The 22351-nt window shown below is 62.0% G+C and overlaps 1 protein-coding gene across 6 annotated transcripts; it reads right to left on the reverse strand.

Moving 5' to 3' along the window:
* Window positions 1-3778: 3778 nt before the first annotated feature.
* Window positions 3779-20518, reverse strand: TSPAN32 (tetraspanin 32). Of its 6 annotated transcripts, none has more exons than XM_077862858.1 (9): window positions 20417-20518; window positions 19596-19710; window positions 18715-18812; window positions 14715-14789; window positions 8994-9095; window positions 8379-8465; window positions 6707-6790; window positions 6365-6456; window positions 3779-5902 (listed from the first exon to the last, which is right to left on the reverse strand). In XM_077862858.1, the coding sequence occupies exons 1-9, from the start codon at window positions 20489-20491 to the stop codon at window positions 5752-5754; spliced, it is 879 nt and encodes a 292-aa protein (XP_077718984.1). In that variant the 5' UTR covers window positions 20492-20518; the 3' UTR covers window positions 3779-5751. The 6 variants fall into 6 exon arrangements, with proteins under 6 accessions (XP_077718984.1, XP_077718983.1, XP_077718986.1 ...); XM_077862857.1 differs by having other exon boundaries at window positions 18715-18896; XM_077862860.1 differs by lacking the exon at window positions 8379-8465 and having other exon boundaries at window positions 18715-18896.
* Between the last annotated feature and the right edge of the window lie 1833 nt (window positions 20519-22351).

Consider the following 22351-nt stretch of genomic DNA (forward strand, 5'->3'; position numbering starts at 1 on the left):
CCAACCCCCCGATGCCCGCCATGAGCCGGAGGACACGGGTTCCCACGGGCCACACGTAAGAGCCAGATAATTTAAAACATTCACTCCAAACAACTAAAGCCCCAAGAAGAAATCACAATGGAAATTTGAAAATACCTAGAGGCAGATGATACTGAAAAAGCTGCGTTCAGACCTTGCGGGCTGCAGCAAATTGGCACCAGGGAGTGTGGGTCTTGGGGTTCACCCGGGACCAAGGTCCAGGAGCTGAGCTGCCTGCCAGCTGCAGGAGCTGGAAGATGCTCGGCAGAAGCCACCAAGGGAGACAGTCGAGAGCAGAAGCCAGCGAAGTGGTGGCGGGAGGGGTGCGGTGGAGAGGGCCCCCAGCCAGGAGCTTCCCTGAAAAGGCAAATAAAACCAACAGTCTGGCCAATTGGATCATAAGAAACAAAAGCAACAAGAAATGTTAGGAAGTAAGAGGGATCAGGCCTGCAGGTTGGGCAGGAGGTGAAGCGGGCATAGGACTCTTCCAGCGGGTGGGCAGGTTCTTATCCATCCGAGGCTGCACGAGGGTGTGTGGACGGCCTGGCAGCTTCATTACAGTGGCCCCTCCAGCCTGCTTTCCAACACTGACGACTGAATCTGAGTCTCTGGACACCAGCCAAGGGCCCGTAAGCCGATTCTGAGATTCTGACTCACCTGGCCAAGGATGGGCGTCAGACCCCACAGGTGAGCGGCTCAGGCCCACAGGGTGGCTCCCACTTCGGGCACCGATTGCAAGTCCAGGCTGTGCTTCTGGACATTAGGGGTTCCCGTGATCCCTGTCAGGTTCCACAATTTCCCAGAACAGCACACAGAACTCAGGAAAGGGGTTCACTTGCTATGGCCTGTTTATTATAAAGGATGCAAGTCAGGGGCAGCCCCTCTGGAAGGCCTGCGGGCGGCGAGGTGCCAGGGAAGGAACACAGGGCGTCCACGCACTCTCTGGATGCCCTCTTCTGGCACCTGCATGGGTTCACCAGCCAGACCATGGCTTGAGGCCTACATGGCGGATCCCCTGGTTGGGCAGGGTGATTATGGGCCTGGCCACTGGGGCGTCACTCAGTCTCCTGTCCTCCTCGCTCCCCAGGGCTCTATGCCCCAGGGTTCTATGCATGCCTGACCTCTCCGGAGACTAACCCCTGTCCTGAAGCCACCAGTTACCCCATGGAGACACACAAGACACTCTCACTGCTTCAGAGACATCAAGGGTTATAGGAACTGTGTGCCCAGAACTGGAGCTGAAACCAAATATTGCTTGGGTGGCTCAGTGGTTGAGGGTTTACCTTTGGCTCAGGGCAAGATCCTAGGATCCTGGGATTGAGTCCTGCATCGGGCTCCCCACAGGGAGCCTGCTTCTCCCTCTGCCTGTGTCTCTGCCTCTCTCTGTGCCTCTCATGAATAAATAAAATCTTTGAAAAAATAAAATAAAACCAAATATTCATTTTTAATGACGTACATCGCTGGCCAACCCCTGGTTCTTGACCAGATCCTTGTAGGAAAATGATCACAAAGCTCACAATGGGTGGCACAGTAGCAGAATCGGCCCGTCCGGGTGTCATACCCTGTGAGGGTGTCTCCAGGGCCGGCGGCCCAGGTCTGTGGGCTCCCACGGCAGGGGCACCCCTGGCCATCCACGGGCTTTCCTTGGGGCCTCCTACTATCGTGGCGCTAAGAGGCAGCATGGCCTCCCACCTTCTTGATGCAATGTTGAACCTCCCTTGTTACGTGGTCATCGTTGGTTCCGGACCGTCAGCCACTCCTGTTGCTTCTCTCTGTATCCTTGGAAGGGCCCTGAGGCCCGGCCGCCCAGCCGCCCTGCGTGGGCAGTGCCTCCCCTCCGTCCATCCTCATCCTGATCCCCGCGCCACAGAGCTGTTTTCACTGAGACCCTTGCTTTGCCAGGTGGGGTGAGGCTCCGGGAAGGGTGACACTGGTTTCAAAAACCTCGCTACCGTTTCTGGCTCGGGGAGCGCTCCGCCCTGGCCCCAGTGGCTGCAGCTCTGGTCTGATGACCGGGTAGATCTGGGTAGCAACAGAAGAGCACAGTCATCACGCCCACGTGCCCCCCAGCACCTCTTCTCTAGACCCACGGGAAACACGGTCTGTTCCCAGGACAGGGGCCTCTCCGTTAGCCCCAGCCACACTGCGTGTGAGCACACATGCGTGAAGGCCCTCGTGCTGCCCACGACCACCGCTTTCGCTGCCCGGTGGCCTGAGAGGAGAGCTCTCCACCTGCCTGCCCGCCTGCCTGCTGTCAGATGCCAGGGGCTATGAAGTGAGCCCCATGGTCTGAAGAAATGAAGGTCTGCACTCAGTTCGGGAGCCCTGTGTCCTGCTCCAGGAAAACCCCGAGCACTTTCGTCCACTGCCTGTCAGCAAAGCCCAGCCCAGAGCCAGTGTCCCTTCTGGCCGGGACACATCCGCAGCCCCGGGACCTCAAATGTAGCATCAGCGTCCCTGGCCAGCCATGCTTGGGGCCACCCAGCAGGGCCTCCACTGCCCACCCCGCTGCACCCTGTCTCCCTCTGTGGCAGACAGAACAGCCCTTCTTGGCACCTGGTGTCTCAGAGGGTGCTCCAGGAATGTGTGTAGGCTTGGCCCATGTCTGCATGGCCCCCTGCCCCCGCAGCCACTCCACCTCCAGGGAGCACTCCGGGATATCTGTTGTGGATGCGTCATCCTCCAAACCCGGACGGAATCCTCCCGACGGGCTTCGACACGTCCTTCTCAGGCACCCTGGTGCACTTCCCTCGGTCATTCCCACAGGCTCGGTTTCCATCACCCGCCCACCTGACCACATGGCCCGGCTGCCAGCCATGGCCCACGAGTCAGCAGAAACCAGACTCGGGGCTTCTCCCAACTGCTCAATCCTTCCCTTGTGGCGGGAAAGTGGCGTGCAGGGCGGCGGTGGAACTGGTCTGCTTCCTCCTCTGATGGCACCTGGGCCTCAGCACAGAACCTGGTCTGTTCACCTGGGCCCCAGCGGCTCTTTATCAGTGGGCGAGATCTGTTCGCAGGGCACTGTCTGAGGGATAGTAGAGTCTGGGCCTCCTCCCACAGTTCTGGAGCCTGCACTGGGCGTGTGTGTGTTGGGGGCTCCCTGACCGCACCACCTCCTGGCACCCCCCCAGGTAGCATGGTACTGTAAGAGCCACCGCCACCCCTGTCGGCTCCGTTAGAGCTCTTCTCTAGCCTCACCCGAGACCCTGGGTCGCTGGGGCGGCTTCAGTTAGCATCCAATACGAAGGTAATAATGCCCCTCAAATGGAGCTTCTCCTGCTCCATGTCCTAGGGGCCATCGACGGGGGGTGACCACACTCCAGCCGAGGAGCCACATGGGGCTGTGGCCACAGAAAGTGTCTGGCTCCTACATCACACGGCCTCAGGCACTGGGCAGGTTCCCTTGGAGCACGTCCCATGGACGCTGCTCGAGGGACAGGGCTGTGTGCCTGCTGTTTGACGGCGCCAGGTGGGGGACACCACCAGGCAGACACCACATCCATCCCCAGACCCCAGATTGCAGTCTAAGAGAAGAGGAGACACTGGCGGGAGGCCTGCTCACAGGCTTCAGCTCTTGGGACCCGGCCAGCCCATGCACGTGGCCATCTCCAGGTCTGGAGACCACATCAGGGCTATACCGTGGGTTTTCCTGCCACGGTGCATGGGGTTCCTGTGTCTAGGAGCCTGGGGACTTCTATTCTCCACCCCAGGGAGGGAGGGCCCAGGGATCCATCAGTCTGGCCCTCCATCAGTCTTAACATTTTTAAAAAATATTTTTATTTACTTATTTGAGAGAGTGTGAGCCAGAGAAAGAAAGAGAGAGCACAGGAGAGAGAGAGCACATGAGCAGGTGCAGGGAGGAGGAGCAGAGGGAGAGGGAGAAGCAGATTTTCTGCTGAGCAGGGAGCCCAATGCTGGACTCGATCCCAGGACCCTAGGATCATGACCTGAGCTGAAGGCAGACCCTTCACCAACTGAGCCACCCAGGCACCCAGTCAATCTTTATCATGATCCAGTGTCTAATTATCGCCCCCGGGCACTCCCAGGTCTGCTTTCCCTCAGCTCCCATGATCCTTCACGCTGGCATCGGTGGGTCAGCAGCAGGGCGTCCAGTCCCTTGGGCCCTGCCCAGCCTTGATGGTGCTGTATTGGGCATCTTGTCCCACTACCGTCTGTTTATCATCCCACTTCTTTTTTTTTTTTTTTTAAAGATTTTATTTATTTTTTCCTGAGAGTAACAGAGAGAGAGAGGCAGAGACACAGGCAGAGGGAGAAGCAGGCTCCCTGTGGGGAGCCCGATGTGAGACTTGATCCCGGGTCTCTAGAATCACACCCTGGGCCGAAGGCGGTGCTAAACCACTGGGCCACCAGAGCTGCCCTATCATCCCATTTCTTTTTCTTCTTTCTTTCTTTTTTTTTTTTAAAGATCTTATTTATTTATTCATGAGAGAGAGAGAGAGAGGCAGAGGGGGAAGCAGGCTCCATGCCGGGAGCCAGACATGGGACTCCATCCCAGGTCTCCAGGATCAGGCCCTGGGTCAAAGGCAGGCGCTAAACCGCTGAGCCACCCAGGGATCCCTATCATCCCATTTCTTAATGACCATCTAGACATTCCCACCCCACTGAGTCCCTGGTGTACAGGATTTAATTAAATCCCCTCCTCTTTCCTCTCACCCCACCATTGCTGTGCAGAGGACATGGGCATGGCTAGTTGTTATCTTTAAAATATACTTTGAGAGCTGTAGGAGGCAGGCTGACCAGCACGGGACCAGAGGGGCAGTGCACATGGCCAGAGACCCTCTGTCCCCGAAGGCAGGACCGGTGAGACTCTGGGGTGTCCTGGTCTGGGGACAAGGTCTTCAGCTGGAGGAGCGCCGCTGGCACTACATTAGGCGAGAGTGCGTGTGTGTGTGCACATGCAGGTGCGGCACTGGAGCACAAGGGGGCTACTGAGGTGGGTATTTGTCACGGTGTCACTTTTGCAGCTGCCTATCACAGAACGGTCCTTCTGTTTTGGAGGACCAACCCCCTTTGTTGGTCTTGCTAGGTGCTGGGGGTACACCCTCGGGGATGGTTAGAGAACTTATTGGAGAGGTGGTTTGGGTGTCCCAGGGGGCGGCCTGGCTCCTGGAACTTGTATAGCGCCCTCCTGCACTTACACCAAATGTCCTGCCTCAAGTCCTGGCACCTGCAGACACAGTGTCCCTGGAAATGTGAGGTTTGTGCCTGAGGCGAGGAGGTTGCGGTGGTGGGGGGTAACCTCACGCAGCCACAGGGACCCATGATGCAGAGCGCTCTGCTGCCGCCAGGGTGGGGGAAGTTGGAAGGCCTCTCGTGAGAAGGACATGGTCTCAGGGAGTAGAGGGCAGGCCCCGCTGACGGCTGGCAAGGAGGGGGGCCGTCTCTCCTACACTGCACCTGTGCTCTGCCAACGCGGAGCCTGCAGTGAGTGGGGAGCCCAGCCCCACGCGCCCCTGGGCTCTGGCCTCGTGAGACTAAGCACAGTGTCCCATCAAGCCTGCCCTGTGGCTTCTCTGACCACTTCCCAGCCTGATCCCACAGAGTCTGTGAGTGACCCATAATCCTTTTGTCTGATGAGATGAAGCCTGCTGATGTGGGCCAGCCTCCTCCTCCTCCCCCGTCTCTCTACCATGTGGCACAAAACACCCCACATCCTCCGTGGAAGGCTCATGTTTGGGCACACAGGTGGCGGGACAGGTGGTTCAAACGGTGTCAGCTGTCCTGGAGCAGCTGAGGGCCACCCGACGGGCTGCTTGCACCCAGGTGGCCGTGGGGAACATCCACTTCAGTGGGATGCTGGAGCACAGGCCACCCCGGGGAGTGTCGGAAGAAGCTGGGCTCCTGGGGCTGGCAGTCGGGGGCTCTGGGAAGCAGAGGGGACCATGAGGCTGTGCACTGCAGCCAGGTAGGATGCCTGAGCAGAAAGGGGCCCTGGAGGGCAGGGCAGAGGGCCTGGGGGTCTGGGTCTGGGATCCCCCTGGTCCTTGCACATGGGGAGCACTTGAGAGGTCAGGTGTTGGTGGGGGGTGGGGCGACAAGATGGGGTTCTCCGTGGACTGTAAGAGTGCATACTGGTCTGGCATCTCCCTGGCTGCCCCCCTCCCTCCATGTGGCCAGCGACCCCTGAAGCACCTACCCTAGAGAATCACCCTGGGCTCCAGGCCCAGGGGCCCCAGCCGGCTGGGGGTGAGCAAGGGCATCCCAGAGGTGGGCAGGGCCAGTGCTCTCGGGCCAGGGAGCCAGCCTGAGCACCAGCCCCCTCCACCTGCTGCCGGCCTCTGCCCCTGGGGGGATGAGGTGGGGTGTGGGCAGGCAGGGGGCCTACCTCCGGCTCAGCGTGTACTTGCCCTTGCGGTCCAAGCTGCAGCCAGAGCGGATGGCGAACCAGAGAAAGGAGCTGAGCAGCATCGCGTACACCTGCGGATGGCGGAGGCGTCTGCGTCAGCACCATTGGCTCCCGGGAGGGGCGCCCTGCCTGCCTCGTCAGGCCCTGGCCTCTGCAGGGCTCCTGTTGTCCAGGGAAGGCAGTGAGGCAGGTGCTGTCACCCGCAGACTGTCTCCCTGGGGTCAGCAGCCTCCCAGAGCAGATACTGCCCTCCACTGTGGTGGGGGACCCGCAGGTGGAGGGGCAGGAGGTGGGAAGGGGGCTGAGGGAGGGCGAGGGTACCATGGCGGCGAGGCCGATGCCGGTCAGGATGGAGGCGATGTTTCCGTACATCCTCAGGAAGCTCCTGATCCCCACCAGGCAGTCCTGAGTAGAGGAAGGGCAGCTTGCACAGCGCCCACTGAGCTGCCCCTCCCTGCCCCTCCCTGCCCCTCCCTGCCCAGGGTGACAGGGCTCCATCAAGGCACGGCCTGCTGTGCCCACCTAGGCCAAAGGCTAGGGTGATGGGAAGTCGGTGGGGGCTGGGGTGGACCACCCACCACTCCAGAGTTCTGGGGGAAGGCACTACAGACAGGCCAAAACTAGGGGACGTCAGTCAGGGAGCCGGCCCAGGGCCTGTGAGCAGGGGGCAGAGGCAGAGCTGCTGGGTGGGCCTGGGGTCCTGGGCCATCCTAGCCTCTTGCCCCAGCCCCGACTTTCAGCGCGTCCCCAGGGCATGGCACCCACAGAGGGTCTCTCTCCGGTCAGAGGGAGGTGACCAGCACATCTCAGGACCACTTGGATGGTGGCATTTGGCTTGGGGGAAAACGTTAGGATTTGGGGCAGGCTGGGAGAAGGAAGCACAGCAGGACATCCGAGAGCAGAGCGGGAGGGGGCTAGCGTGGTGTCTGTTCATGCGTCCATCTGTCCACACATTACTGGACAGGGTCTGGGCCCTCCAGCCTCCTCGCTGCCACCTGGGCCTCTGCCCCGGCTGGAGTCCTGCCCCAGCTCACACCTGGGCCACAGGACTGACTAGCTGGCCTGGAGGTCGGGACATCTGGCCTCTGGGGGCCACCGGAAATGGTCCCAGGGGCCTCGGGCCCCAGCCCTGCAGCCCGCCTGGGTGCCCTGTGGGATCATGGCTCCTAACCGGCCCCTCCTCCCCGAGTGGGCACACTTCCTCTCGGTAGGCAGCCAGGGGCCTGACCACCCCACAGGACTCCATCTCCACCTCTCCCCACCCCCCGCCAAGGGTGGCTCCAGGGCCCACGCCCACCCTCCGTGGCCTTTACCGTGGGGACCCTGCCATTCACAGGATCACAGAGCCACCCCTTGCCCCACTTTGCAGATGGGCACCTGAAGCCTCTCCCTGGGAGGCATGAACACTCAGCCCCCTCCCAGGCATGCTAGGCCCTCCTCTACACCCGCCCCTCCCCTGCACACCGCCCTTCTAGGGTCAGTGGCGCAGCTCGGCTCCCTCCCTTGCTGGGCCAGAAGCCATTTGCATCGTCCTGTCTGGTTGTTGGAGGGCAGCCAGGAGCCTCCCTCCCAGAGATAGGGGTGGGTTTGTTTCCTGGACTGCGGGGGAGGGGAGCGGGAGGGCGGGCAGAGGCAGGGGTGGGGGGAGCTGGAGGAGGTGCCAGGCCCCTCTCTGGGCCATGGGGAAGAAGGGACTTCCCTGCCCCTGCCTGCCACTGCCACTCCCTGTCCCCTCCATGGAATGCCCTTCCGGCTCCTTCTGGAGGAGTGCCCTCCAGACCAGTGTCTGTCTTTCCCCGCCCCCTGTGCTTCTGGAGGCTTCCAAGAGCAGGCCTGGCCTAGGGGAGCCCAGACTGGAGCCGTGTGAGGGGGTGAAGGAGCTGGGGGTCCAGTCCAGTCCTCACTACCGCCTCCAGGAGCCCTACAGAGTGCGGGTGGCCTGGGTCTGGGGCGGGGAGGCCCAGGGACGGAGTGCACGGCTACCAGGCCTCACCTGTCTGGCTGCCTCCTCTCCCTGACACAGGCTGACCTCCAGGTCCCCCAGGAGGCTGAAAGGAGAGTTCTTGCCACAGCACAGGAACTGCAGGACATAGGGAGGGACGGGTGTTCAATGTGGGGCAGATGCAAGAACAGCATGAGGGGCCACAGGGTGGCGGTGGGGGTCCAGCAGGGCCATCCCCACAGGCCAGGGCCATGTGCTGTGTCTGCGGGGGCGCCAGGCACGGGGCAGCCCGGCCCTCCCTACCCCCATGGCATCTCCATACACACAGGGCTGGGACCGTCATTCCCTGCAAATTCGTCCCATCCCTCCACTGCACACCCCCCAGCCCAGTGGACGGCACATCTGCCAGGGCCAGCCACCAGGGCTGCGACCCTGTGGCCACTGGGGCCCTGCTTAATGCTGTGCTGTCACCAACTGGAAGTTCCTGATCATTTGGGGGCAAGAAAACTTTTCATTTTGCTTTGGGGCCCCCAGGTCAGGTGGCCAGCCCTGCCATGGTCAGAGAGAGAGGATGAGAGGTTGTGTACATCCCTCCTCACCCCAGAGGGCGTTGGTGGCCTGCGAGGCTAGTGGACTCTGAGCGGAGGCCAACACCCACATGCTCACCGTGTCCTGAATGGCCACCAGCTGCTGCTGTGGGGTGCCAGACACGTTCTTCACCGCCTGGTCATACACCAGGTCGTAAGTGTCCAAAACAGCATCCTCCACCTGCGCGGAAATCGGGGATCTCTTCACCAGAAGCCCCTTCCTTCCGGATACAGCTCCCAGAAATGTAGGGCCCGGCCTAGGTCCTCCTCCTCCCACAAGGCAGGGCTCCCCGAGGGCAGAGCCCAGATCTCCTGGGAGGCTGGTCACCGCAGCTCCCGGACTTCAGCTGTGGGGACCTCTCCCAACAAGCCTGGCCACTGCTGCCACAGGGCTGGGGCAGGGTTCCCACACAATATGCCAGAGCCCCAGCCCCACCGCGCACCTCCAGCTCTGGTCTTCTGGAGCATGGAGGGCCTGGCCGAGGGAAGTGTCCACCCTACAGCTGTTGATCGGGCCTGGGCAGAGAAGGCAGGGGTGGGGGAGCTTCCCACCAGGAGCTCAGCTCCCCAGAACCACCTGGTGGGTGTCAAAAAGCCCCAGGTGGCTGGGCTCCAGGTAAGACCCTTGACCAAAGGAGCCGTGGGCATCCAGGGCCAGCTCTGGGCAGATGAGGCGGATAATGGGGAAGGAAGGTGTTGCTAGGGGCCTGGCTGGGGGCTGCCTTCACTTCACATCCCAACATCACTCAGACCTCTTTGACTCCACCCTCCTAAGTACCTTCTCCTGCCCTTGCTCATGCCGCTTCCTCCCAAATGCCAACACTTGCCAAGTTAGTCCTCCAAAGACAAACTGGAATCTCACCTCCTGCAGGAAGGCTTCCCTGACTGCTCTGGAGTCAACAGTCTCCTGGCACAGGCCAGGCTTCTCTGAGCCCCCAGCCTTCTGATGCCTCCTGTCCCTTCTCAGAAACCCTGAGCCCTCCCTTGCCATTTTTCCCACCCTGTGCTGTGCCATGCTTTATGGCTGGGACACAGTGATGGCAGCTCAGGGCCACCCTCGAGAGCTGGGGGTAAACAGATGCCTGTGCCTACTCTGGCAAGGCTGTGTCCACAGCCCCCAGGCCTCAGCAGGAACCAGAGGGGCTTTCATCCCCACCCCGCCCCCACTTCTGGCACTAACTGGCCCTCCCATTGAGACATTGCACTGCAAGTCATCCCAAACTGGGTCAGCTGGTTTCCAGCCACCCTGCTGGGAGGCAGGCACGTCCTGGGCTGGAGGACAGGCCTTAGAGCTGGCCACTGCTGCTGCAGTGGCCTGGCTAGTGGCCTTCTCTCTGCCTGTTTCCTCAAGTTTATTATTTTTGTTAAGATTTTATTTTATTTATTCATGAGAGACAGAGAGAAAGAGAGAGAGAGAGAGAGAGAGAGAGAGAGAGGCAGAGACACAGGCATAGGGAGAAGCAAGCTTTGTGCAGGGAGCCCGACACAGGACTGGATCCTGGGTCTCCAGGATCACACCCCGGGCCGAAGGTGGCGCTAAACTGCTGGGCCACTGCGGCTGTCCTGTTTCCTCAAGTTTAAAATGAAGCTGAGACCAGGAGCCCTCTGTGTCTTCGTGGGAGGGGTCCCAGTGAGGCTGGGGGCCTAGCAGAGGGGGCCTGGGATCAGCGGACAAGTGGCTGAGACAAAGAGGCCAGCTCAGACCACCCTCCCAGTTCCGTCTCCCCCACTATGGCCCAGGGAGTAGCCAGGTGCCCTGTGGCCAGCTCTCACTATCATAACATAAGGACGTGTGTGGACCTGGGTCTGTCCCCATCACTCCAGAAGCAGGGATCACAAACCCCTGCTTCAGGCCAAGAAGCAGATCCTGCAAAGCCATATCCCTTGCCCAAGACCCCCAGGCCTGGGAGTGGGCACAGGCTGGACTTTTTCCACAGGCCTGAGCCTCTGTCTCCCATTACTGGGTTTGGGGGTGCTCTAGGAGTCTAGGCCGTGTTTCTCCAGGAGAAAGCTGGGGTGGGCCTCAGGGTCTTGGAGGCCACCAGGCCCCACCAGCTCTTTGGTCCTCCCTCCTTAAGCCCAGCTTCCAGGACTTCAGAGGTGCCTCCCAGGATGGATGTGGGGCATCAGGGGTAGAGAGGATCTTGGGGCTGCTGACTGCTTGCCCCTCAGACAGCACGTCTCAGATACCTGCAGCTCCCCATGGTGCACCCCTCCATCACTCTGGGCTTTGTGAGTCTCTGTGCCCTGCCTGATTGCCATTGCCTACTGAGGCTGCCGGGGCTGGGGACACTCCAGCAAGTGTGGACGGCCCCCAGGTGGCCTGTGGTGACCTGCAAGTGGTCTGCAGACAGGCCTGTGGGCTCAAGGGTCAGCTCTGGCCTGAGCCTGCACAGGGGTGGGATGGTCAGGGAGGAGAGACTGACCTCAGGGAGCCACCAAGAACACTTGTCCTTGCACTGCTGTACTTAATCCTTGCATGAATTAGGACTCAGACCAGGCTTGGTGCAGGTGCAGTTCACTGCTTGGTGCAGGTGCGTCAGGGGGCAGGGGAGCTGTGGCCCCCTTGGGTTCTGTGTTCACCACATGGCCCTGCATGCTGGCCCTCACCAGTTCTGGGCTCTGTGTGCCCCAGCAGAGTGGCCACTGGAAAACCCTGCGAGTGGTGGATGCACCCCCTCACAGCCCCCCCAGGGACTGCAGCCTGGTTTGAGGCCACAGAACCACGTGGTGGGTCCCTTCTGATTGCATCTCTGGCTTCCCATCTGTGGGGCTGCCCTGGGCTGCTATCTGGACCCGGTATTTCAGGATATCTTAGTGGGGGGTTGTCCAAAGAGATGCAGGGGGACGGTGGGGGTGAGGGGGCCCGCCCACACCTCTGGTGAGCAGGCTGGCCTTTTGGCTGTCTCTGGTCACTGGGCTGCCAGCAGGACCTTGGAGGACAAAAGAGCCTGGGGCAAGGACCTATGTGGGCTGGGAGCATCCTCGGCTGAAGGGCCTGCTCGGATCCCCGGGGGAGACCCAGGATGGAAGGCACCCCCCCATGCCAGCCCAGACACCTCTGTAATAGTCCCACCAAGCCCTACACCAGCCCTGTTCCTGCTGTGTGGCAGCCCCGCATTGGTCTCGGTCTCCCTGCCCCTTCCACACGGGTGGAGGCTGAGGCCTGGGAAGGCAGCTGGTTGCCCGAAGGGACCAGATAGAGAGGTTGACCCTAGAGAGTGAAGCCAGGGTCCATTGCCCAGGCCACCTGTGTGCCCCCATGGGCCTGGACACACGTGCAGATTGTACTGGGAGGTGGATGGGGCCCACCAGGCCTCGGGCATGGGAGGAGGCCCCAGCGCCCAGGTGGGGTCAGGCAAAGCCAAAAACTGAGGCCTGAGAGCCAGATCAGATGATATTGTAGGGGCTGGTGGCTGAAGATGGGATGGAGAAGAGGCCCCGCTGGGAGCTGTCTGCTTCCACCCCCTCCCCTTCTCAGAGTAGGATCCCCAGCTGGCCTATGGCCTGTGGCCCCTGCATGGCCCCTCCCCTACTGAACCCAGGATTTGGGGCTCTGTGTCAGAGCAGAGAGGACTGATGTATCCATCCTCAGGAGACCTGCCTGGGGCCCCAGGGCACCCTGGTTGCTGGCCTGACTGGGACCACCCACACTGGGATCCAGACCCAGAATGGGCCAGATTGGTGGATGGGAATTGCTAGCCCACCTGGCTCTCCTGGGGCAAGCCTGCTGGCCAACCCCACCAGGGGCCGAGGTCACCTTGTGGGGGCACCAAGGCCCTCCAAGAGTCTTACAGCCAGAGGAAATGTAGTTTTTCCTACTTGGTCACGGGGGCACGACCCCAGATGATGCTAGGGGCATTGTGGGCAGTGTGGGGAAATCCTGGGCAGGGAAGAGGAAGAGGCATTGACTCAGGGCAATGTGCCCTGGGTGGTGGGCTGGATCCTCCTGGACTCTCCTGCCCCCGTTATGCCAGGGAAACCTGGCTGTGTGCCCCCTGGCCTGAGCACCTCCCTGCAGGACCACGAGGCTCAGCCTGGTGACTCAGCCTCATGGATCCAAGGAGCATAGAGAGGGGGAAACGAGGCCCATTTCTGAGGGCAGGGAAGTCAGGACCGGAGAGGGTATCACACAGCTGAAAGTACATGGTACAAACCAGGCCCAGTGTCCTGACCCAGCTGCCCATTGCGAGTCTCTGCCCCCTGCATGACCATCATGGGTGGGAGAGGAGGGGGATGGCGGGGGTGACAGAGAGGCCAGGGGCCACTGAGGCCTGAGACACATGGGCAGGAGATCAGGCCTGTCACTTGCTGCTTGCACAGTGTTTTGCCAGAAACTGAGTACATTTCAGGCAGACTGGCCTTGGTTTTCCTGGGCTGGTCCTTGTGGAGGACATGGAGAAACTGAGGCCCAGCGAGAGGATGCATTGCTGGGGATCACAGAAAGCCAGGGCAGACAGGTCCTCCTCTCCTTCTATGGCTGCACCTGCTGGCTCCGTGGCTTCTCAGGCTGCCCTGAGGGTCTTGCCTGGGTCTGGACTCTCACAGGTGAATGTAGGCCCAGGGCCACCAGGATCTCGTCCACTGCTGGAGACAGGGGGAAGGCTGGTGCCTTGTCCCTCAGGCCTCAGCCTGGGAGCAGCTGGGCTAGGGGCTGCCCCCTACACATGATCCTGCTGGGGCCCTTCTCTCTAAGCCTCTTGGGTACCCAGTTCCTCTGTTCAGACAGGCATCCTGGCCTTGACCCTGGTCTTGAAGGGGCCAGCTCCACACAGGCACTGGCCAGTCCCATTCCCCGGGCAGCCTCTCTGCTCAATCTCGGGGCCCTGAATTCAGACAGAATTTGTGGAGGGCCTGGCTGCTCTGGCCCCAGTGCCCCCCAGGGTTCTCCAAGCTGTGGCCCTGCCCCACTCCCCTGGGTCAGACTTCAAGCCCTGCTCATGTATGCTCTCTGGGGGCTGTGGCCCTAGTGACTACATTATCCCTGAGCTGGGGCCTCCCCCGACCTCCCAAAATGGGACAGGGGCCCTCTCACACTGAGTGCATTGACGTCCTGCTGAGCCAGCAAGCACCCAGAGAACGTGAGCTCAGTGGGTGGGTGGGGTGGAAGGAAGGATGGATGAATGGAAGGAAGGAAGGAAGGATGGATGGATGGATGGATGGATGGATGGATGGATGGAAGGACAGATGGATGGATGGAAGAACAGACGGATGGATGGATGGATGGATGGATGGATGGATGGAAGGAAAGACAGATGGATGGAAGGATGGATGGACAGAAGGAAGAATGGATGGATGGATGGATAGATGAAGGAAGGCAGGCACCACCTCCTGAGGAGGTGTCCACCCCACCATGACCATGGGCATCACAGTCCCAGTCACCACCAACATGGAAGCTCTACTCCAGGACTGAAGGGTGGCTGTCCTCCTGGGGAAGGGACCCAGACAGTGGCAGGACCTGGTTGGGAGCACAGCCCCTTCTGGGCCAGTTTCTGGAACAGTGACCCCTGTAGTCAACACCACAGGTCAGCCGGGACCCTCCTCCCCCTGCTCTTCTTCCCCTCTTGAACTCCTGGGCCCAGCAAGGGGCAGGGCTGGGGGGCCTTGTAGGGGGTGGGAGGGGCTCTGAGGCCTGTACCTGCTCCCTTTTCCCTGGAAGCTCCTGCCCCAGCCCCAAAGAAGCCCACCCCACCTTCACGCAGAGGACGTCCCCCCAGAGTGGTCTCTCCCCTGTGGAGGGGTGACTTTATGGGCTCAGGTTCCACTCTGCTGTGTGAGGGGGGCAGGGCTGGGCACTCACCTGGGTGGGGTTGTGGAATCTCCAGAAGGCCACCTCCACCAGGGCACCAAACACCAGGGCAAAGCACAGGAAGCCCTGGGACAGAGGAGCCACGGGTCATGGTGTACAGCCAGGCAGGCGGGCCACCTCCAGGTGGCCAGCAGACCCTCCCCTCAGGCTGCTGTCCACAGGAGAGAGCTTGGGCTGCGGGCACACTGTTCCCATCCCTTCTTCCCTGTTTTGGGAGGTCTCCCCCTGTTGCCCGTTCTGGCTCCCAAGGGCACATCAATGGCAGAGCCACATCCCCGCCCCCAGAGAGGGAGGCAGTCCCCAGGATGATGGAGCCCCTCGCCCTCTGGGGCTGCTTCTAGGGGTGGGCACTGAGCCTGAGGATCTGCACTTTAGGAGGGTCCAGGTGGGCGGAGTGGCTCTGGGGCTGCCGCTGCCCTGGCCCCGGGGGGGCTTTCTGCAGGTTCCCAGCAGAGACAGCTGGTTTGCTTCCACCTTCTGGAACGTGCCTCTGGGTGGAGCGCCAGCCTCTTCAGCTGGACTCCCACGGTTCTGGCTAGTTGGAGCAGGGCAGATGGGGCGTCCCAAGGTAGGGTAGGGCGAACCCTGTGCAGCCGCCTGACTCACTGCCGGCTTGCACCCCAGTATTGGAGATGGGAGTTCTCTGGAGGAATGTCTTCCCATCCCCAGCAGCCCCACAGTGCCCTTCTTTCTGTTGGTCAGGAGTTTGGAGCTGTTGAGCCTCCTGCGTGCAGAAGCCCGGAATCTTAGGGACCCCTCTCCTGAGAACTGCACACGCTCAGGGCTCTTTTGTTGGCAGTTTCAGAGGGTCACCCCAGACTAGGAGCCTCCACCTATATGCTGCCCTGGGGACTGGGGAGTCGTCCCCACCCAGAGCTTGACCGGCCACCGGCCTGCTGGTGACCCTCAGACCTGGGTCTCCGGCCATGTGTCCTGCTCTGGGCAGTTCATCTGGCTGCTGCCTAGGTGTCCGGAGGGTGATGTGTCTACATCACCTCCTCCCCACCACGCGGGCTTTGTGAGAGCACCGCTGCCCCATGCTCTGCGTCACTGGCTGGGCTGACACATCACCCCTGCCTGGCCTGTCCACAGCCTGGGGCAACCAGGGGCCGGGTTCTCCCCAGCCAGGGGCCTCATCTCTGGGTGACACCCAGGAGAATGGATGACCAGCGGAATGGAGAGACAGACCAACACACAGACACTGGCTGGGCCAGGCCAGGACAAAGAAACAGTCACGCCAGGCGCCGAGAAAGAGCGGGCCACTCCGCCAGCCCCGAGTCTTGGTGTGGGCACAGGGCCTCTGGCTCTGCCTTCTGCTCCTCCTGCCTGCCCAGGCGCCTCCGGGGCCTTGTCTCCAGGACATGGCTCCTCCCTCCCCCTCCTCGCCTTCCTCCTCCCCCTTCCCCTCCCTTCCTCCCTCTCCTTCCTCCTCCCTCCTTCTACTCCTCCCTCCCCTCCTCTTCCTTCTTCCTCCCTCTCCTCCTCCTCCTGGCTGGCTGAGGGCCTCCTTCTCCATCTGGAAACCATCGCTCAACACTGCCTCCAGGCTCAAGGCCCTGAGCCAGCCCAGGGGACCAGCATTTTCCAGAAATCATTTCATGCCTCAGGAGAGGGCCAGTCATCTCCCCACCTCCACCCACAGGCCTGCAGAGAGGGCCTCGGGTGAGGCTCATCTCGCTTTCCCAGGGCCTGGGAGGCAGGGGGCTGCTGGGTGCAGCTGGGTCCAGCCCCGTGTTTTCTTGCTCCTTGTAAATAAAATGCATAAATAAATCAGCCGCCCCTGCTAGCTCTGCTCCAGCAGCCGGGCAATTTCCTGCTGGAGAGGCCTGTGTGGGGCGAGGCCGGAGGAGGTGGGGGCAGGAAGAGGGGGGATGGCCGCCAGGCGCCCCAGCACGTCAAGGGTCTCCCTGCTTGCTCGTCCCTCCACATACACCACTACATACAGACGCACAGACGTGCCAGATGCCATGGGCGCATGAAAATGCAGGCGTGCAGGCCGCTCGGGGTCATCAGGCTGGGGACCAGGGCAGGGTCTGGGTGCAGCCTGTGGCTCCCACAGCCCAATCCCGGACCTGTAGTGCAGTCTGCAGGCCCTCAGACCAGGGCTGCGCCTCCCTTTAGCGTCTGGGCTGGGAAGAGCCAGGCGGGAGCCAGGCAGCCTGGTGCGGGAGCCTGGGGATGGGAGCACCTTCCGCCTGCTGGAGCTTACGGCCTGGGCCCAGCACCACGGCGTCCCCTGGTGGCAACACCGCCGCCCCAACGCGGGACTCTGCAGGCCTCAGCCGGCCCTGCTACAGCCTTGCCTGCCAGCCCTGCGCGCCCCTCTGGCAGGCCCCAAGCCTAGGGCTCCGCTCCAGGGGGACAATCCACCTGCCCCGTCAGCTCCCACTGGGCCTCCCCACCCTCCCTGACTCCTGGCCGCGGACGGACCTCCCGCACCGCCTGCCCTGCCTGGCCCACCAGCCCATGGGGGCCCCCTGTCTGCTCCCGCTCTGCTCCTCTGGGTCCACCCCAGCCTAGCCACCTAGGGCTGCAGCTTCAGGAGATGATGGTGTCCCTGCTCCTGCAGTTTACAAAGCAGGTGTCATTCCTCAAACATTTGCTGACGCAGGCTGGACTGGAACCTGCTGACCCTCAGGGAGCCCAGCTCACAGGGTGGGGTGGGGCCTGCAGGCAGGAGAGTGGGGGTCTCGTGGCTGGAGGGGGCCAAGGGAGTGGGGGGCAGCTGCAAGGAGACAGTGAGATGGGGGAGCTGCAGGGACTCGGGTTTAGAAAGGCTCCCTCTCTCTACCGCTTCTCTGCACGGTCCCAGGTACCCCGCTCTCTGACCCCCCTCGTAGACCCAAGAAGCTGGGCTCCCACTCCCAGGGGGAGGTGAGAAACTTAGTAGATGTCTGATTGTGGCCCTGGGCCCCCCGGACACCTGATAACATTTAGGAAGAACCGAACCCCCATCGTGTCCCAGGACATTAGCGTCGAATAAGCCAGGGCGGACGCTGCCATTGGCTCCCTACCGTCGGGTCTGTGAATGACTCCTAATGTCCACCTGTTGCTCGCCTTTGATCAGACCCCTCCCTGGCCTCCTGAAGGACGCCTACCCTGGACCCCTTTCCAATGTAAACCCCCAAGCCCAAGTGATGGAGAGACTCCCCTGCCTGTTCCTTCTGAGTCACTGACACTTGTCTGTGACAATGTCCCTCACTCACGCTATTCGGTACACTCTGCGTTCACTTAGTCTGGCTCGCCTTTGATTCCCGTCCTGCACGGAGCCAAGGACCCTCTTGGCTGGTTCTGCAGAACCTCCACCTCCAGGTCCTTGGGTCCAGGCTGGGCGAGGAGTTCTGGGGGGCCGCAAGCAGGGCGGGCAGGTGCCAGGGGGCTGCAGGGTGCAGGTGGGAGCCCAGGTTCCCATAGGAGAGGATGGCCTGTGCCCCGAGGGGGCAGGATGGATGGATCTCAGGGAGGCAGGGGTGGCAGGTGGAGCAACAGGACAGCCAGGGGGATGAAGACGGGCCCAAGGGGATGAGCAGGAATGGGGGTAAGTTGGGGGGAAGGCAGAGCCTCTCCACAGTCACACAGGAGCAGTGCAGGCTCCAGGCCCCCTTGGGGTCCCACTCGAGCCCAGACCTCCAGGTAATTTAGTCTGTGGAGGGGCTTCCTGCTTTCCCTGGTGGCCTCAGTGACAGGAAATGGAAAGCATTCCCAGAGCCCCCAGTGTAGCAGAACCAGACCCTCCCCGGGCCTTTGACGATGGCCCCCAGGCCCAGGAGGGCCTGCTCTGCCCTCCTTACCCCACCCTGCGGAAGTTGGGGTAAAGCAGGGCCTGGCAGAGGGGCCCTGGTTGGCTGGGGTAGGCGGGGTCCTGGGTGGCGCTCACCCTGCAAGCCTCTTTCTGTGGGGACACGGTGGAGGGGTGGGCAGCTCTCTGGGCTCACCGCCCAGCCCGTTCTTGATCCCATCCCAGGGTGGGGGGGAGGGAGGGAGAACTCACCCCAGCCATGAGGCCTCCTGCCTCCCTCATGGTGGCTGCAGCACCCAGCACGGCGCCCACTGTCAGGAGCCCGGCCAGGCTGATGCCGGCGTAGAAGGCTGAGTGGGGACAGAGAGGAGGAAGGTTGGCCTGCATCAGTGTCCAACTCGAGGGGACACCTGGGGTGGGGGGGCCTCTGGAAGCTGTAGACAGACCAGGAGCCCCGCTCAGGCGGGGCTGTGACACCCGTCACCCACTCCCTCTCCCCCCAGTGCTCAGAAGGCGGAGGGAGGGAGGCCAGAGGCCCTGCCCGCCACTTCTGCTTCCTGCCCGTGGCCAGCCTTGGAGGGGGGAGAGCTGGATATCTCAGAAGCCACCGGGCGAGTGCAGGCTGTTCATTCTTATCGTCCAGGCCCAAGGCCCAGGCTTCCTGCCCCAGGATTCAGGCTTTAGGGTCAAACCCTGGGGCCTGAGGGGCAGGACGCCTTGGGCTGGGAGCATAGCCTGACCCCGCGGGGCTGAGTTTCCTCCACGGCAGCTCTCCTTGGCTGTAAACCGTTCCCTGTGTTCTTGCCTGAGACCTAGCCCCCGGCGGGCATCCAGGCCCAGGCCCCTTTGCTCTGGAGGAAGCCCTCTAGGACACTGAAGCCGTCTGGATGCCACCTGACACCGACACCTGTCCCCAGGCTCTCAGAGTGGGACAGGAGGTAGATGGGGGAGCTGTGGCCCAGACCCCTGGCTCTGCCCCGTGGATAACCCCAGGGTGGCCCTCTCCACCTGACCCACCGTCAACCCAGCCCAGCTCCCCTAGGAGGCCCCCACACCCCCAGCCTGGGATGCCTCCCCAACGGCCTCTGCACCCGAAGCCCCCTCCCCTACAGGAGCCACATGACCCTACTTACTCCAGCGGTGCATGGCCTCGTACGGGGTCTTGTCTGAGGATGCGTGGCCGATGACAGCAAAGTGGGCCCCGTAGTAGGTGAGGGCTGCCAAGGTGGCCATAGAGAGGCCCAGCAGCTAGGGGTGGGGCAGACCCAGGGTGTGAGGGCAGGGCCGGACCCACACGAGGCCCCAGAGACCAAGGTCTGGGTCTCCTGAGTCCCCCGACCAACCTCCCTCCACCTTCATGGTCTCGCTTGAGACAGGCTCAGCTTTGGGACTTCTGGGTGTTTCTGTAGGATGGTCTCCGGGAGGCCTTGTCCCAGATACCCCGCCACACACACAGATACCCCAACACACACACAGACCCCCTAACACACGCACAGACACCCCACCACACAGATATACCACTACATGCACACACGCCCCCCCCATAGCACACACACCCCAATACACACAGACACACACCGCCCGCCACATGCACACACATCCCCCACCCTCCCCCTACCACATACAGTCACTGTGTGGTTTCTCCAAGGACCCAGAACCCTGGATCATCATCCTGTCTGCACCGTGGGGAATGCCCCCCCAAACCCAGCAGCCCCCTCTCCCCGCCCCCCTCCGACACCAGTTCACCAGCCACCTAAGGCCCCCTGGCCTCGTCTAGGCCCCATGCTGCCTGGTGGGGCCCACAGGGACATCCTGCCAAAATAGTCACCTGCTGGAGGCCCCAGGTGCAGGTCCCAGGGGCAGGGCTGAGTATGTGTGGGGGGACTCCCGTACTAGAGGTCCATTAACACGGCCCCCCTCCCCCAACACCTCTCCCACCCGACCAGCCTGTTACCAAGACAAAGAAGCTGGTGACCAGCATCTGGCATTTGACCATCCTGACCCGACTCCAGGGCCCCATGGTGGCCATCTCTCCTCCCTCCTCTCCCCTCCTCTCCTCGCCTCCTCTCCCCGCCCCTCCCCGCCCCTCCCCGCCCACTGTGGTTTCCAGCTGGGTGGGGGCCTCAGACTGCAGCTGACTGCCCAGGAGGTAGGCTGTGCCCTGCCAGTATCTCTATTTGTCAACACACCCAGAGAACTGAGCTTCTGGTCGCCCTGGAAGATGCGGAAGATGGGGAGGGGAGGGGCAGTGAGGCCTGCTCCTGCCACCCTCTGCTGTCCCCAGCCCTGGCCCCGGGGCACCAGGACCCCTGGGGTGCAAGCCCTCTCCCCCAAGGGTGCGGCCTTGTCCTTGATGTGGCCTCAGAGCACATCCTGGGAGGGAGTGGGAGGAGGTGGTGAGTAAAGGGAAGGTGTCTGGGTAAAGGGTGAACTTCTCATCCTGGGAGTAATCAAAGAGAATCCTGCCCAAGGCTTGATCTTTGGAGGAATTTGGGAGACAGGATGTGATTGGAACATCATTATTGGGGCATCATAGGAGGAAACATCATTCAGAATGTTCTGTGACAACATTTTGGGAAAGGTGATGTGGAGCACAGCCTTCTCAAGGGCGCCAGGGAGGGTCAGAGCCCTGATGCCCACATGCCCAGGTGGGCCTCGGAGAGAAGCTGTGTCAAAACTCGAATCTGTAATTAACCTAAACCGTGCAGACCTGAGGGTGGGGCAGGCCATAGAGTCAGACACGCAAGGGGCCCTGGAGGGGACACGTGGTGAAGCCACTGTCTGGGTCCAGTGTGTGCCGGTTTGGGCCGCTCAACCACTGCTGGGTCCTTGGATGGGGGGGTGGGGTGCACCGGTGGGTGGCTCCCCCTCTGTCTCCTTCTGTGCCTGTGAGGTCCTCCTGGATGGACACAGGGACCTCAGCAGGGGAGGGGGAGAGTCCTGGACAGCTGCAGACGAGGCGACCCCTCGGCCTCCTAGGAACCAGCTGCTCTGGCCATCTCCTCCCTCCCCTGGCCAGGAGCCAGGCAGCCGGGACCCCCTCATCCATCCCAGGGCCCCCAGGAGTCCCCACCCTGGGTCTGCAGGGGCACGAGGGTGTTTCCGATGTCAGGTGCCTGTGGAGGTGCCAGGTGGAGCCCAGATGTGACCCAGGGGGCAGCGAGAGTGAAAGTGGGGGGACCTCAGGGCATGGGCCATGCAGCTGGCCAGCCTGGCCCTCTGTCCGTGGGGATGAACCGCTCACCAGGGTCTACCGCCGCTCACTGCTCTAGCTTTGCTCCAACTTTGGTGAGAAAGATGGCACCTGGCAGCCTGTGGGGACGTGGAGAGGTGGCACTGCCCGTTGCCAGCCTCCCGGGCAGCTCTGCACCGAGTACGGAGGAGGCCTTTCAGAGCCTGTCCCTGCCGAGCGCACCAGGCACTGCGCATGGGTGATGTTGTGTGTCCTCCCAGAGTGACTGTATCTCGCGTGGGCAGGAAACGAGGCCCCAGGTGGGCCCCTCTGAAGATCAGGCCCCTGACAACGGCCCCCTTCTCCGTGCCCGTGTTACCCTGGTGAACCCCCACCCCTCGGCCGAGCTACATCCTCTGCTCCAGCACCTGCTCTGCCAGAGGAAGAAGCATCTGGAAGGGAAGCTGCTGGCTCTGCCCGGCCACCCACCATCAGCTCATCTTCTCTGGGCACCGGGGTGGCCACCCGCTCCTGAGGACAGCGCTGACCCGTGGGAGCCACGAGGGGACCTAGAGCAGTAGGCCCATCCCCGAGGGGCTGGCCCAGAGGGACACATCCTTGCTGGCCCCCTCGGACCGTGTCCTGAGGGTCAGGCCCCACCACGAGCCAGCCTGGGTTGCCATCTTTTCCACGGAAGAGGCAGGGCTTCCGCATGCT

Source organism: Canis aureus, chromosome 21, assembly GCF_053574225.1.
Source record: "Canis aureus isolate CA01 chromosome 21, VMU_Caureus_v.1.0, whole genome shotgun sequence".
Classification (NCBI taxonomy): Eukaryota; Metazoa; Chordata; class Mammalia; order Carnivora; family Canidae; genus Canis; species Canis aureus.